At 33.8% G+C, this 17,550-nt stretch overlaps 1 protein-coding gene across 2 annotated transcripts in view; it reads left to right on the top strand.

Moving 5' to 3' along the window:
* Window positions 1–317: 317 nt before the first annotated feature.
* Window positions 318–17,550, top strand: part of syt16 (synaptotagmin XVI) — a 46,848-nt gene continuing 29,615 nt past the window's right edge. The window contains exons 1-2 of one of the 2 annotated variants that reach the window (XM_003199742.7): window positions 318–550; window positions 12,755–12,931. In XM_003199742.7, the coding sequence (XP_003199790.2) occupies window positions 538–550; window positions 12,755–12,931 (190 nt within the window). In that variant the 5' untranslated portion in view covers window positions 318–537. Of the gene's footprint in view, window positions 551–12,754; window positions 12,932–13,488; window positions 13,668–15,783; window positions 16,154–17,550 lie in introns of those variants that run through there. The other variant, XM_009307510.5, reaches the window with a different exon arrangement.

Genomic DNA, 17,550 nt, shown 5'->3' with positions numbered 1-17,550 from the left:
AGTCAAATTTTTCATCACAGCCTTGATATTTGCTCACAATTATTTTTGTAAATTCAATATAAAATGCAATGCAATATGAAACATTTGTTCACTTGATCGTCACATTTCTTGATCTTTAATTATGTTAACAACAAATAAAATTGTAACATTTTTAAATTTAACCTAGTAAACAGCTTAAAAGAAAGTAAGTAATGTGAACAAAAACTTCTCATGAACATAAAAGGGACCGAATTTGAAGAAAAATTAATTTATATATTTGAAAACGTACAGCAGGTCACTGGTGCAGAGCATAGAGAGCGCGCTGCGCGTTCTCGTTCACATGGCCGCGTACCCGACCCGTGTGTGTTGTCGCTCGCGAAAACAGTGAGTCCGGAGGGCTTTTCCGTTGCAGGTTTGTCAGGGGCAGCCGGGGTCATACGTCCCGGTTATCGTTACCAGCCCTTTTAGATTCCCCAGTGGTTTGTACTTATGAAGATATCAATCAATATCCATCGCTAGGGCGGGTGACTGACGCCGCGGGTTCAGTGCAACGCGACCATGGCATCAGATAGTAAGTATCGCGTGGTTTTAACGATATTAGAACATTCATTTTCGACCAAATTTTGTTATAAACAGTGTCGGTTTGTTTATTATAGCTTCTTGGCCGATTTTGCGGCAGTGATGTGCGATATTTTTCCCCAGCATCATTATCATTCCCATCACCCAGGGTCCATCTCTTCTACTGTAAATGACATTATAACAACTGACATGTTATTCAGACCATTAAAACACGCCTGGAGAATGCGATGTTTATATAATATGTATCCTGTATTTGCTAGTGCTGTTTATATCCTCACCTGCTGATTATGTATTGTTTTTAGAATGAGTTTTAAAAACGTTTATTGTTAAAATGTTTTTTTTTTTTTTTTTTTTTGTTATTGTAGTTTAATAGTTGGCAATGTTATGGCTTAATTTTGATCGAGTCTCTTTAAATACCTCTATAATATATTAGGGTTGTACTTTTAAACAACACTGTCTTCATACCAATCTTTTTTGGAAAAACATCTTTTGTTGAACTTTTGTAATGTAACGTTAGGTTTAGCTAAGCTGACTGTATTTTTCACAAGATGTCAAAAATGCTTAAAGGGTTAGTTCACCCACAGAAAACAAACAAACAAAAAAACAATCTTTTATGCTGGCTTCTGCCACCTATTGATTTATAAAGAATTATACAGAATATTATATTTCCTGAAATAGAAGTCAATGAGTCCCACCAATCAGCATTATTCAAAATATCTTCTTTCATGTTCAGCTGAAGAAAGAAACGCATAAAGATTTAAAACCACACGAGGGAGAGTAAAAGATGAGGTCATTTTCTTTTTGGGGGGTGAACTATCACTTTAAGCATATTTGAAGGAGCTACAGTGCTCATATATATTATATATGCACATATATAAGTACACCCTTCACAAACCTCTTTTAGATTAATGTTTTTAATAGGAAGCTATACAATATTATATTGTACGTATACAGTACATTAGATTAATCAGAACTGAAGCCAAATCTGGAGCTTATCTAACAAAATAACTTTCGATAATGGTCCAAAAACTAGTACAGCCAGATTTATGTTAGAAAAATGTTAAATACAAATCTTAGAAATAGAAAAATCAAGAGAAGCAAAAAAAATAAAAATGTAAGTTTTTTTTGCATTATTTTGCTTGAGTTTAATTGTATTATCTTTTAATTTTTAAATATGTTTGGTTAACTAAAATGTTATTTTAATAAATATATGTTTAATAAACCTGTTTTGTTTAAATGCACCAACATACATTGCCTATATTCTCTGAGAAATTGATAAAAAATATTCATTTTCAAAATGGGCTGTACTCAATTATGCTGAGCATTGTATATATTTGAGATTTTGCATATGACCATATAGAATGTTCTTGAGAATATAAGCCCCATTGTGGGAAAAATCCAGTGAAGCATCACTTGTTGGGGGTATCTTCAGTTTTCTGAGTTGGCGTTAACAGCATCAGAATAATAGTACTTCTTTTAAAGTAAAATACAGCAAATGAAATAATTAGAACAAGCATTAATTTAGTGGTTAAACCTTGAAACTTAAAGCAAGATGAAAAAGATGTTTACATTTTGGTCAGAAGCTGAGGGTCAGAAACAACAAATCCAGAAGTGATTATGATGACATTGCACAATGTGTATTGTTTTTTTTGCCAACACAAGTTTCAGTGTGCATTTCTTCATAAATAACTGTTGCATTTTTATGCATGTTGTCCTTCAGTAGCATATCAGGAACAAATTAAAGCTGTCTTTCTATAATGTTCAATAAATCTTTAGAAAATAGGTTTATTTTCGGACTTACTGATCCTCCAAGTCAGATGTGTTTTAGATCTGTAATGGACAATGCATTACCAAAGTACTCAAAATAGTTTGGTTATAAATCATTCAAGAGATCTATAATTAAATGTACCAAGACGGGAGATCTTAGCCAGACATTGCGAATATTTCACAAGTTCATATTTCTCCAAGCTAAAATTCCAATGTTGTTAGAATTTTACTGTAGTTTTTAGTTAAACGAACAAACACATCAATGCACTAGCATACATTCACATAATATTGACCTATTAGCTTAAATGACACAAGTCAGATCAAGCCTTTTATATTTTTTTATTATTTATTTATTTTGGTGCAGTGGGTAGCGCTGTCGCCTCACAGCAAGAAGGTTACTGGTTGGAGCCCCAGCGTTCTTCCCGTGTTCGCGTGGGTTTCCTCAGGGTGCTCCAGTTTCCCCCACAAGTCCAAAGACATGCGCTATAGGTGAATTGGGTAAGCTTAATTGTCCATAGTATATGTTTGTGAATGAGAGTGTATGGGTGTTTCCCAGTGATGGGTTGCAGCTTGAAGGGCATTCGTTGCGTAAAACATGTGCTGGATAAGTTGGTGGTTTATTCCGCTGTGGTGACCCCAGATTAATAAAGGGACTAAGCCCGAAAGAAAATGAATGAATGAATGAATTTATATTTTGTACAGTAGCTTAAAAAATTTTGAGTGTTTTTTTCTTCTTCTTACTTTTAAATGAATTTTTTTGGCTTAAAACCACTAAGTAAAATGCATTTAAAATTCTGATATGTTTAAAGGCAAAATGCGTTTCATTAAAAAATCCAAATAACATTAGAACAGGGTTATGTACTTATGTACTTAAGATGTACCTACAGATTTATGTACTTAAATTATCTCAAATGTTTTAATAATGTTCAAATACAGAGAAGTAAATGGCTTTAACTACTCACAAAACATATTTCTGCAATATTGTTGCAGAATATTTATATGGGTTGAAGTTAAACAAACAAATTAAACTTAGCCATTATTTGTTTAACGCCCAAATAAATTGTTTACAACCACTTGACTTATTTTAAATTTAAATTACTAATAAACTTTAGTAAATCCAAGGTATCATCTTTGAATATTTTTTTCCAGTGATAGCAACATGGACCATGTTCTGTATTGCCATGTTGATGACGGCAAGTTTGATGTAATTTTACCTCAATATCTGATTTGTTTTTTATAGAAAACAGAGAAAGCAGGATGTTTGGTAGTTATGAAGACAATTATGGCATCATTAAACTATGACTGCGGCAGAAATCTCATACTATATAATATGCTAATACAATCCGAATTCATAGATGCGAGAAGTACCCTGATGACCTACTACTCAGGCAAGATTCTAAAGTGCGCATTCGATGCATGCACGAATTCATCAATAGGAGTGAAGTGGCACAACTGACGTGGATAGGTTGCATGACAATGACAAAATGAAGGATGTAGAACGTAGTTCAATTCATACTACCGACATTCATACTGTATAGAACATACTTTTCCAACGGTTGAATAGTGTTTAAATTCAATTGCAGTACCTACTAAGTAGTAGGCGATTTCGGACGCAGCCCATGTTTTTGTTTGTTGTGACTACGTGCCCTCTAGTGGTGAAAATTACATATTGTGCTTTTAAGATGATGTATTTTACTTATATTATTTTTTAGATATTATTTAAATAACATTCATCTAATACAATAAACAACAACAACAACAACAACAACAAATTGTTATTCTTTGGAATGAATGATTAAATATGTGTTTCCTTTATTTTGTCAGTCAAGAAGATATTTCTTCCTCCTTAAATCACAGGCGTCTGTTAATTCAGCTTGTGAATTTTGTATGTTTAGGTGTGCGTGAAGTTATCCAACCCTCCTTTATTTATCCAGTGATTCATTCTTATGTAGGTATGCTTGGTTTTCCTTTATGAGAACGTGATTATGAGCAACAGACATGGAGTTTCAGGATCTCTACTAGTGGTGTGTGTGTGTGTGTGTGTGTGTGTGTGTGTGTGTGTGTGTGTGTGTGTGTGTGTGTGTGTGTGTGTGTGTGTGTGTGTGTGTGTGTGTGTGTGTGTGTGTGTGTGTGTGTGTGTGTGTGTGTGTGTGTGTGTTTTAAAGGAGTAGACAGAAATGTAAAATATAAACCATTCTGTAAGAGATATTTAACTTCTCAATGCACGTCTAGATGCTCCACCATGAAATGATGCTTCACAATGACCTGAATGAGTGAGCTTGTTAAGTCTTCATAGTGACCTACTTATCTGACCCGTCTGTGATGCAGGCTGGGAGTTTTAGAGGATGTTTTGAGCGAGGTATTTGTGAGCGAGTCGTTGACTGTTATTATTTAGTCTTGAAGAAGGGCGAACAACTGTTGTGGCCTCAGATATTTGTTTTCTCCTTCAGAAATTAGCAATTAAACTACCGTTAATTTTTAATCTGTATGAATAATTGTTATAATAATTATAATAATTGTTATAATATGTATATATATTTATTTTTTAAAGTCTGAATTTATTTATTTTTACATATACATATTTGTGAAATATTATTATAGATTTACTTATTTTTGTTTTAATATATATTTTTAAATGTAATTTATTCTGTATTTTTAGCATCATTATTCTGGAATTATAATGATTTGATGCTATTATTATGACCATTGAATTATGACCATTATGACAGTATTTTTTTGAGGATTCTAAGTTTTTTGTAGTGTAAGAAATGATCACTTTTTACTCAATTTAAAGAGTTTATGGCAAATTAATGAATTATAAAGAAAACAGAAACTGTAAAAAGGGGAAAATTACATTTTTTAAATTAGATTACTTTGATATTCTCTGTGGTAAAGCCACACTGTCTGATCCAACTATTGACTTGGTCTGGCTACATTTGTAAACAACTTTATTGGTTAAACAGGAATAGATTTGTTGGAGAACACAGAATAAGGAATTAACTAATTGACTAACTAAATATTTATTAATTTAAAAAGGGGCGTCACAGTGGGTCAGTGGTTAGCACTGCTGCCTCACAGGAAGAAGGTCGCTGGATCGAGTCCTGGTTGAGCCAGTTGGCATTTGTTTGTGGAGTTTGGGGGCTGCAGTTTCCCTCACAGTCCAAAGACGTGGTATAGGTAAACTGAATAAACTGAATTGGCTGTAGTGTGTGTGTGTGTGTGTGTGTGTGTGTGTGTGTGTGTGTGTGTACGTACGTACGTGTTTTTGTGACATTTCAGGACACAAATCTGTATAATGACATGGGTATGACACAGGTATTACAAAAAGGAGGTGAAATATGAGGACATTGGTGACGTCCTCGTTTCTCAAAAAGCTTATAAATCCTACAGAATGAGTTTAATCAGAGAGTAAAGCTGCACACAGTCTCCTGTGATGGTTGGGTTTAGTGGTGGGGTGAGGGCAATACAATATACGGTTTGGACAGTATAAAATAAATGGAAACCTATAAAATGTCCCCACTTTTCACAAAAACAAACGTGTGTGTGTGTGTGTGTGTGTGTGTGTGTGTGTGTGTGTGTGTGTGTGTGTGTGTGTGTGTGTGAATGTGGGAGTGTATGGGTGTTTTCCAGTACTGGGTTGGGGCTGGAAGGGCATGCGCTGTGTAAAACATATGCTGGAATAGTTGCTGGTTCATTCCGCTGTGGCGAATTTAAAAAGTGCAATAATATGTATTTTTGATCAAACTGATAGACGATTTTTTTGTTGCAGAAAATATATATTAAAAACTTTTCCTATTGCGTTTTTTTTTTATTTCTAATGTAAATGAAACAACATTATTAAAGTTAATGAAACTGTTTTGAGGTATGTTACTACAGTTACTAAAATAAAGATGTCAGAAAGAAACCAAACAAAGAAACTTTGGTTTTCCACAGAATTTTTTCGTATAAAGTTCTTGAAGAAACACTGCAAACAGCCTTTTTTGAAATGAAATGTTTGCTTAATGTTTTGTTGAATTATGTGAACCCTTTTCAGTTGTCAGGAAGGGTGTACATGTCTGACAGGAAGCTTAATGAACAAATGGAGACAGATGACATCCTGTGCCAATCAACTAATGCAAACTCTCTGTGTTGGCTTTCCTTTATTGTTTAAAAAAATCTATTTTTCTTTCTTATCTAATCAGAAATTAAATGTGTAAAGTTCATGTATTTCTATCTTTAATTGTAGTCTTTATTTGTCTTTTTCTTGAATATTTATTATATACAGAATATAATAGATTCTTTTTTGTCACCGAAGTTAGATTTGTTTCATTAAAGATTCAATAACAACTTTAATTTATGTATTATTATTTCAAAATCAAATTATAATCTTATTTAAATGAATATTTTAACATTGTTTTTAACATAATTTCCCCAGTCTTTAGTGTCACACGATGAGACTAAACATTTTAATATGTTTTTTTTTTTGCTGCTCTATAATGATCAGTTAGTACTCAATCATCAATAGTTCTTAATATTATCAATACCAAAAAAGATATGTTTTTCATGAGTAATTTAATGAATAGACTGTTCATAATAGCGGCATCTATTTTGAACTAAAACATTTTGTAACATTATTAATGTCTTTAACTTTTTATTAAAGAATTGAATGTGTCCTTATTAAATAAATGTGTCCTTATTCTGATTATAAAATAATCAGAAATGTCACTAAATCATTGCTGACAATTCAAATTTAAGTCATAAACTACATTTTAAAATATATTCACATAGAATGCTGTGTTTTATTTTTTATTTTAATTTGTTTTTATTTAATTAAATTTTATTTTATTTGTTTTAATTAATTTTGTTTTTGTTTTATTTATTTATAAAAAAAATATTTTATTAATTTTATTTTAGTTTTTAAATTAATTTAATTTTATTTAATTTTATTTTTCTAAGAATGCTGTTCACAAACATGGCCAGCAGATGGAGATGTTTAACTAATCTTAGGCTGGCAACAACTTTCTTGATCTCCAAATCCCTTAAAATACTCTGTTATTTCTTAAAGAACTCTTATTTTTCCATCTTTCCCATGCTATTGCTGTATCTTATATAAAATTTTTCATTGTTAAATATACATTAACGTTTCTTGGATATTAATCATATTTAGCGCTGATATGAACTCTGTGCACTCAGGGACAGCAAATCCATGGCAACATGAAACGATGTGTGTGTTTATGTGAACAAAACCATGCGCAAATCACAGAATGCTTGAGTTGTTTCTAAGGAAACCGTCCTGCTCTTGCAGTACAGAGGTCCATGTGGGTGTGTGTGAATGTGCTCACAAGGTCAGTGTGTTCCAGCCTGCACATGTAGCAGAGCCAAGCCAAGTGTTTTGAGCTCAAACTCTGCAGTTCAGTTTCTGCAGACATATGCTGAAATTCAATAATACAATAATGAACATGCACAATATTATCGTAGGCATTTAAAGTTGGAATAAAATCAAACTCTTCTTTTTTTATATGTATATGGGAGTGCTTTGTTATGAACTATGTATCTGTGCACTTCATTTGCCTAATTAATTTGCCCTCATAATCTTTTATCCAAATACCATAACCTTTCCCGACGTCACAGTGGCACAGAGAGTAGTACAATCGCCTCACAGCAAGATGGTCGCTGGTTCAAGCCTCCGCTGCGTCAGTTGGCATTTCTGTGTGGAGTTTGCATGCCCTCCCCTTGTTCGCTTGAGTTTCCCCCACAAGTCTAAAGACATGCACTAAGCTAAATTGGCCCTAGTGTATGTGTGTGAATGAGTGTGGATGTTTCCCAGTGATGGGTTGCAGCTAGAAGGACAACATATGCTGTATAAGTTGCCGGTTCATTCTGCTGTGGCGACCCCTGATTAAATGAATGAATGAATAACCTTTCCCTGCCCCCTCAAAATGACTTCTGGTCACATGGAATGCCTTTAGGGCGGGGCTATCTGGGCAAGTCTCTGCTCTGCCTTCATCTATTTGTCAATTTTCTTTCATTTTATTAGCAACACCCATCAAACAATGATCCAATCAGTTCCCAACGGACGAAATAATTTTTTATTTATTTTTTTTACTTTAGGACTGTTTCATGTCATGATATGGGAAAAAAAACTTAACTTGTTTTTCATTGAGAAATGGTGACAATATTAAGATTGTCATAGTGCTAAAATTCTTGAATACATGAAGGAACGCTGCACTTTTTTTTGGAAATAAGCTCCTTTTAATTCAAATTATGCCCTAGAGTTAAACAGTTGAGCTTTACTATTTTTTAATCCATTCAGTCGATCTCCGGGTCTGGGAGTACTTTTAATTTAGCTTAACATGACTCATTAAATCAGATTAGACCATTAGCATCTCACTCAAAAATTATTATTATCATTCTTACTTTTTTGTGTATTTTATGTTCAACAGGGTATATGTCGAGCTAGTGCCTAATGCTGATACACTTCCGGTGACCTGTTATTGTGAACTTTTTTCCATTTTATACGGTTCCTTATACAGCATCGATGTTGTAATGTCATTAAAATACATTCAGTTAAACAAACTCTAGCATTTATTTAGTTGCTCAAGCATAAAACGAGACAAAAAGCCGTTTACTCGCACGCGCCCGTCAGAATTGGCAGGCTAACACAGAAGCTCTCTTGAATATAACGTTACTGGGGTAAAAATAAATGCTCATATTATAAAGATATGGCAGGGGAAATGTAATTTAATGCAGTGCTTCTTGTACAATCTGAGACCCACTTTAAATCGGATATCACTCAGCCAGTGGAGATCGCTGATTTTTAAAGAAAACAGACTTTAAACGCACTGGATTTTGCATTGACATTCAATTCGCCAGAAGCGCTTAACCCAGGTTACTGGCAAATTAAAAGTCCTATTAGCATGCTTCGGCATATACCCCACTGTGTTTTGATGCTCTTGTTTAAGTCTGAGAAAAGCGCAATATAAATAAAATTTATTATTATTTTTATTAAAAGAGTTTAGATAATGCTCATATTTAAAGCTTGTCTCTTCTAGTTACATCGTGTAGTTTCATCAAGGAACAGTGCTGCCATACATCTGCACCAGGCGCAATGATATCATGCAGCATCTACAAATAGTCCGCAGCTGGTAACATTCATTCATTTTCCTTCGACTTAATCCCTTTATTCATCAGGGGTCGCAACAGCGGAATGAATCGCCAACTTATCCAGCATATGTTTTACACAGCAGATGCCCTTCCAGCTGCAACCCAGTACAGGGAAACACCTATACACTCATTTACTACTGCTAATTTAGCTTATTAAATTTACCTAGCGCATGTCTTTGGACTGTAGGGAAAACCGAAGCTAGCAGGGGAGACCCACGCAAACATGGAGAGAACATGCAAACTCCACACTGAAATGCCAACTCACTCAGCCGAGGCTCGAACCAGCGAGCGACCTTCTTGCTGTGAGCCGGCTATGTAACAGCACTGCTCATGCTGCAGCCATAGTACTGCAGCCAAGTTCCTTGATTATTACGCCAGAATGAAAGTATAGTTCCTAGCTATATTGGTCTTGAAATTACATGATGCAAGTACAGAAGGGTCACGCATAAAACAGGAAAATTATCTAAACTGATATTCTTCAGTATATTTTCCCTTTTTTCAGTCTGTTTTCCTATTTACATGTTTGGAACAACCGATGGATGATTAATAAAGGCAGAATTGTCGTTATTGGTTGAACATGAACCTTAAAATAATCTACATTTACAATAAAAGCTTATAGTATAGCATTTGTTTATCTATAGGTGATGTTAACAATTTTAATGAGACCCTACTGTAGTTAGTGTTACCTGTTGCACTTTACATATTTTCATATTTGAATTTGTTTAAAACATTTGTTTGCTCTCAACAATTATGCACAAGAGGTCTTTTTGTTACTGTACCTGTAGAAATAACTTTTTTTTGCAGTTTATTTCAGTAATAAATGTTTAAAATACATTGCAAAACGTCTGAGACTACCATAAGCCCATATATCAGTAATATATCTAATGTTACTTTAATATTGATCTTGAAAAATGAATTGTGTATGTATGTGTTGCTCTTTTCTTTACATGTCGATGTTTCTTTCTATGATCATATTTCTCTCTGCTCATGTCTTTTCATCCTCATCTGTATGGTTATTTTGTACTATTCAGCAACAACTGTGATTGTGATGTTGCCGTGTGTGTGTGTGTGTGTGTGTGTGTGTGTGTGTTTGTGTGTGTTTGTGTGTGTGTGTGTGTGTGTGTGTGTGTGTGTGTGTGTGTGTGTGTGTTTGTGTGGGTGCAGATTAGATGGTTCAGTATAATAGTGTTAAGCTTCTGCTTTTCATTCAACACACACATGTAAACACTCTCAAACACACATTCAGGAGAGCCTGGCCTCTCAGACTTGGTGAAATATTCACTCTTATGCAACTTAATGGTCCATTTTACACTTGAAGTGTTCACTTCAAAGCACCTTTGATGGGTATGTGCTGAATACGAAGCCGTGGTTTCTCTGTGTGTGCTGCAGAGCTGCTTTCCTCAAGGCAGACGTCAGGGCTGTAGTATACTATCATGCATTGAAAAAGATGAAAACTGAGCAACATGACTAGTTAACATGTGAATTTTTGACTCTTCAGTGCTGAAATAATATAGAATTACGATGTGTAAAACCTGAAGCTACCAAAATCACTACTAAAAGTGATCTTGATTTCAGCAGTTTTAATTTAATCACAAAAAAGCACTGTGACGGTTTTAAGACTTAAGACATTTTGCCATCTCATGAAATAAAAAGTATTTTCAAACATGTTCTCATAAAAGAATTGCAAAAATATCAAAAGAGCATTACCTTTAAAATATAACTTTTGTTATAAGAAAATATAAGTGAAAAGTGTGGCATGGTGGCTCAGTGGTTAGCACTGTCGCCTCACAGCAAGAAGTTTGCTAGTTCGAGTCGCAGTTGGCGTTTCTGTGTGGAGTTTCCTCCGGGTGCTCTGGCTTCCCCCACAGTCCAAAACATGTGGTATTGGTGAATTAAAAAAACTAAACTGGCCATAGTGTATGAGTGTGTATATGAATGAGAGAGTGTATGGGTGTTTCCCAGTACTGGGTTGCAGCTGGAAAGCCATCTGCTGTGTAAAAACATATGCTGGAATAGTTCATTCGGCTGTGGCGATGCCTGATGAATAAGGGACTAAACTGAAGAAAATGAATGAATGAATGAATGAAGTTGAGGACAGGAAAATACTATAAATAAAATGAGAATCTTTAACAACATTTCAAGTGATAATTTAATAAGTGTTCTGTAGTAGCAGTATTATTATTAATAATAAAAATAATCATTAATTATAATTAACAAATACAGTGAAAGTGCAGCATATGAATTTTACAATTAGATCTTAGATGCATATCTTATATAAGACATGCAAATTACAAATAGAGTCCATTAGTTCTTTGGCTTCATCTGTTCATGGGTTAGTTTTCAAACAGTAACAGTAAGAAAAGTAGTATCATAGTATTAATCCACAGGTTCAATTAGCGATGTCTGATTAAAAAAAAATACATACAGCACATATGCCATGATTCTCATAACCTTAAAAAAGTCACACAACATTGTGTCCAATGCATCTATTCATACACATTAAAAAAAAACATTCCTGTTACAATTTAATATGACATATGACTCAAGAGAAAAAGCAAAACAGATCGATAAAGCTTTTATCTGAAAGAAAAACATAGTCTTATTGTTTTTTTTACTTTGTAAATCACTTTTCGTTCTCAACCAATACAGCAAACCTACAAAGCAGATATAGTGATTAATACGGACACAATTTTTGTGTTTGTACAGCTCAAGTATATGGGATCACTAGGAGTTTCAAAAAGTAAATGGATTAAATCAGATTTATGTTATCTAAAAGCAAATTTCGTCACTGTTTTAGAGCACACTAGCAGATACTCTTCAAACTAACAGACTAAAACTAACTTATAAAAATGTAAATTTTACTGCACCTTAAAATAAAATTGGGAATCAGTATCAGAATCTGACAATTTGCATTCAGAATCGGTTTGATTGGTGCACCACTAATTAACTGATTTATCTGATATCAATTCTGTCTGTTCTACAGTTTGCATGTTCTCCCTGCATGTTCTCCCTGCATGTTTCCCCCACAAGTACCACGTTCATCTAGACATGTGGTATAGATGAATTGGGTAAGCTAAATTGTCCGTAGTGTATGAGTGTGAATGGATGTTTCCCTGTGATGAGTTGCGGCTGGAAGGGCATCCGCTGCGTAAAAAATGTGCTGGATAAGTTGGCGGTTCCCTCCACTGTGGTGACCAAAGATTAAAGCCGAAAAAAGAAAATGAATCAATCAATCAATTCTGTCCTTCTGATCAGTGTCTGATCTGTGTGTCTGTTCTCTCTTCAGTCACTCCTGAGGCGGTGGGCTTCCTCTCGGCCGTGGGCATCTTTGTGGTCTTGTTGGCCATACTCTTCCTGTTCATCAATAAGAAGCTGTGTTTTGCTCGTGTCGGGGGCCTGCCCTGCCTAGAGCAGTACAGCCGACGCAAGCGAAGAGACCGTGCAGGGATTCACCAGGGTCTGGGTGAGTAATACTGCTCCGACTTTTTTTGCTGAGTAATTGTTTTTGCAAAAGGTTTCACAGGTTAAAAAAAGTCCCGCATATGGTGTGTTTAGGGTTTCTAATTTAGTTTTGAAGGCCTTCTGCAATAGGTTTACATAAATGCATGTTCAAAATACAGTAGCACCGTTTATTGTAAAACCTTTCAGACCTTTTTCATTCACAAACTGCAATATTACAAACGATGTGAACTGCGATATATTTTAAAACAGACAATACTTTGACCATAATCTCAGATGAATACAGGTATAGCCTGGGATGTTTAATGAACAGTGTGTGGGATGTTTGTTCAGTCTGTTTGATGGCCAATGGCAAACAGGGGGAGTGTTTGGGATCCAGTTTTCTAATTAGATGCATATCTCTATGTGCTCTATGGGTTGTCCCTTTTTCTATTCTTTCCTCGCACATTATGCACACATACTCACCACCTGTGTGTTAACTCTGCACCTTTTGGTTTGACGCACACACACCAACACACTTCTCAGTCTGTATATCAGCAGGGTGGTGGAGGAAGTTCTGCTGTGGTATTTAAAAGCAGCTCCTTTAGTAAACATTCAGTCAGTCCGTCCTGCGAGATGTCCTGCGTCTAGCAGCTAGATAAATGTTATGAATTCAGGTCCTGCTGAATTGGTTTGACAGAAGGTTTGTTATATGTGCAAAGAGTAATCGAGTAAATGGAGTAATTGAGGAAGACTTGCTGGTAAGTGTCTGATCTAAAAGCAATCTAAGAATATGTGTTGGTTACTGTCTTAGAAATTTGAATTTAGTTTTATTTATTGCAAATTTACTGTTGTTTATACATATATATATATATATATATATATATATATATATATATATATAGAGAGAGAGAGAGAGAGAGAGAGAGAGAGATATTTAAAATAATGTAATTTATTCGAGAATGTATTTAATTTATTCAATGTTTGTTCATTGATTTATTGATATAGACACATTTGTTGTTCATTTTTAGAATTGAATTACTTTTATTTTAGTGTTATTTTTAGTAAATATTTATTATTATTATGATTATTATTATTATTAAGTATTTATGTTAGTAATCATTATCAGTAGGGCTGCACAATATATCGTTTCAGCACTGATATCGCAATGTGAGTGTTCGCAATAGTCACATCGCGGGATATGCAGTGTTAAATTGGCATTATAGTCGATCAACATTGAGAATACATGAGATTTGTGAGGTCATTGCATTGTATAGCTATATCAGAGTGAAACTTTATCATTTGGATATGTTTTAAAGGCATTTCAAGAGTGTAAAGCATTTAGGCACAATAACGTAAAACATTTGTAACTTTAATGAAGAATAATTTGACTTAATTATTATTACAATAAACACTAGATAGTGTTATTTTACATTACTTTACCCGAATGTTGTTTGACTAAATGGAAAACCATAAAGCACTGTTTATTTTACTTTTATCGTTGCTTTATTGTAATTATTCTTGCAATTTGTTTATTATTTTTTTATACATGATTCACACCCTTACAAAGTCAACCCAACTAATCAAATTAAGGATTTTTCAAAATAGAGGTATTCTAGGCCATCTGGTAAAATTGTATTCAAATCACAATATATATCGCAGCAAAAGAAATATTGTAATGTCAGATTTTTCCAATATTGGGCAGCCCTAATTATTAGCCATAAGAACTGTAAAATCTGTATGTGAGCAATTCCATGCAAATATCAAGCTTGCCATGAAAAAAGTTTTTACCAAAATAGCAAAACTGTTTCTAGGTTTTTTGTGTAGGCTAGTATTTTAGAATATTGTAAAAATACTCAAAAATGTCTCTGTCAGTGTTTTCAAACAATTATATTTGATTTAACCAAGTCACACAAGTGCCAAATTCAGTTCTGTCACATAAATAACGGAGAGGTGTCACATCCATAATGAAACATTTTTCTCATGAATGCAATAATGTCAAATAAAACCAATCGGTTTTTTTTTTTGTTGTTCTAAAGTGAGTCAACTTTTATCCTTTTGATTAGCGTTGTTTCTATTGGGTTTTGCAGTTTAATTGACAGAATTTCTACAAAGTATGTTGTAGACTGTAAACTCACAGACGTTTTGGTCACATCTATAACGCATGCTTATTTTCCTCATTTAAAATTTAAAGATGGTTTACAGGTGAATATTTTTTGGATTCCATAACTCTGTGGTTAGTTCTTTTGAAAACTATAACAAGATGTCTTAATATAATGTAAACATATACTTTCTCTGTTCATTTATGTTTTGAGTTTTTACTGCAAATCTCACTTCCATAACGCTGGAATTGCTCGTATATGTTGTTGCATAAAAAAATTAAACCAAAATAATTTGATGTGAAATTTGATTTGATGTTTTTAATAATAAAAAAATAAAATCTATTAGATCTAAAATCTAATATATATATATATATATATATATATATTTATATATATATATATATATATATATATATATATATATATATATATATATATATATATATATATATACATGTATATTATTAAAGCAATAATGATAAAAGTATTTTTACATTTAGCTTAAAACCATGTACTAAAATAATCTAAACATAAAATGACAAAAAGACAGAATAGCTCAAATTTGATCTGTAATTAAAAATAAAATAACTGTAATTGATAAGCAATTATGATAAAACAGCACTGCATGTAACCTCTATGTAACTGCTCATGTAACCTTGCATTGTACATTAGTTATCTGTTATGCATAGACAAAATGTAGTTTATTGTTTAATTGAACAAATGATTATAATGTTCTTTCTTCGACCATAATATCGATGTTTTGAATTTAATACAGTGAAAGCATGAGGAACTTCAATGGGTCTTCTGTACATCTGAAAACAGACCTCCTTAGTGCAAACAGGGTAAAACCTTGACATTTAATGGAATGGCAGATACTCCTCAGACAGGTATCCCAGCATTCTCCTCATGGCTCGCTCAGATTTCAGATGCTTTTTCCAGTGGCTTCCGCCGCCTCGGCCAAAATGAAACTGTCGACTCAGTGAAAGATGAGAGTTCAGAGGTGAATTTGAGGGTTGTTCATGGATCTGTAGTGGATTCACAGGGCGACAAGTTTGATTATGCACTGTCTGCTGAACGTCTGACTCCCATCAGCGAAGAGACAGATGAACTGGAGAGCGGGAGGAGTCTGCTTACTTCTGATACTGGTAAGATGATGGTTAGCTGCACTGAAAAAAATGTTTCATTGGATTTGCTATACGCTTTTTTTAAGATAACTGATTGCAAACAATTTATATGGGCTGAAAATGAACAAATGAAGTTGAACATCACTCAATTTAATTAATTTTAATTCAGCCAATATAAATTGTTTGCAATCAGTTACCTCAATATAATCAAGTAAGTAAATCCAATGAATTATCTTTTTTTTTTCTGTGTGCACTTTAAGGGGATTGGTCTTTTTGCTTTATTTTGTTGAGGCATTGGCGCATCATTGGTCTGTTCTCATCGCAAACTGAGTACATGCTTACTTTGGGAGTTGTTAATGTCACTGTAAAAAAATCTGTTAATTAGCAAGCTCCGTATTTAGTGGTTCATGTTTTTAGTTTGTTTATGTTTGAGGTTATGAATTGCACTATGGACCTTAAGATCTGCTCTGTCTGCTTTTGATGTTGTAAATTCAACGCTGCAGTTTAACGAAGTGGCTTTTATTGACATCATAGTTTGAAGCAATATACTTGTATAAGAAGTAATGCATAGAGAAGGTACTGGCAGTTTATTACCAGGTTTTTGTAGCGCAACTTACAACACCAACACAGACAATACATCATTTAAAAAAAGATTGATGTTTTAGTAGTTTTTAAAAAAAGATTTTATGAGATATAAAGCCTGTAAAATAGCATAAGACAGTGGTTCTTAAACTTTTTTTCATCAAGTCTCACCTCAGAAAATAATTGTCTCTCCAAGTACCACCACAATGAGCAGTATTGAAATACAGAGGCGTAGTAGGCCCAGTAAAGCAGCTACAACTCTGCACAGTTAAAAAAAACCTGGCAGATTACCTCAGAAATATAGGCTATATGTCATATATGGCATATTATATACATCATTTTTGATAAATTGTGAAATGTGTGTAGCATGTACTTGACATATTTCATTCCTCTGCGTACCACTAGAAGGAAGCCTGCGTACCACTAGTGGTACACGTACCACAGTTTGAGAACCACTGGCATAAGAAGTATTGGCGGTTTATTAACAGGTTTTTAACACCAACCCAGACAATATGTCATTTAAAACTATTGCAAACGTCAATAAAAGTCACTTTTACAAAATGTTCAACATCAAAAATTAATGGAGAAAAGATCAAGATCCCATAATGCTATTCAAAAGCATAAACAAATGAAAAAAAAAACACATTAATCACAAATTATGCAAAACTTTATTTGCAGACATTTTTTTTTACTGTGTAGGGGCGTGCAGTATTTATTCTCTATGATGATATTGTAAGTGTTATTCAAACATTGTGCAGGCTCACATTTTCAAATGTCAGTCACTTTTCATAAAACAAACAGAAAGATGTTTTGATAGCCCAAAAAGCGGTCACATG

The sequence above is a fragment of the Danio rerio genome, chromosome 13, assembly GCF_049306965.1.
Source record: "Danio rerio strain Tuebingen ecotype United States chromosome 13, GRCz12tu, whole genome shotgun sequence".
Lineage (NCBI taxonomy): Eukaryota > Metazoa > Chordata > Actinopteri > Cypriniformes > Danionidae > Danio > Danio rerio.
This window is presented reverse-complemented; position numbering and strand designations above follow the sequence as displayed.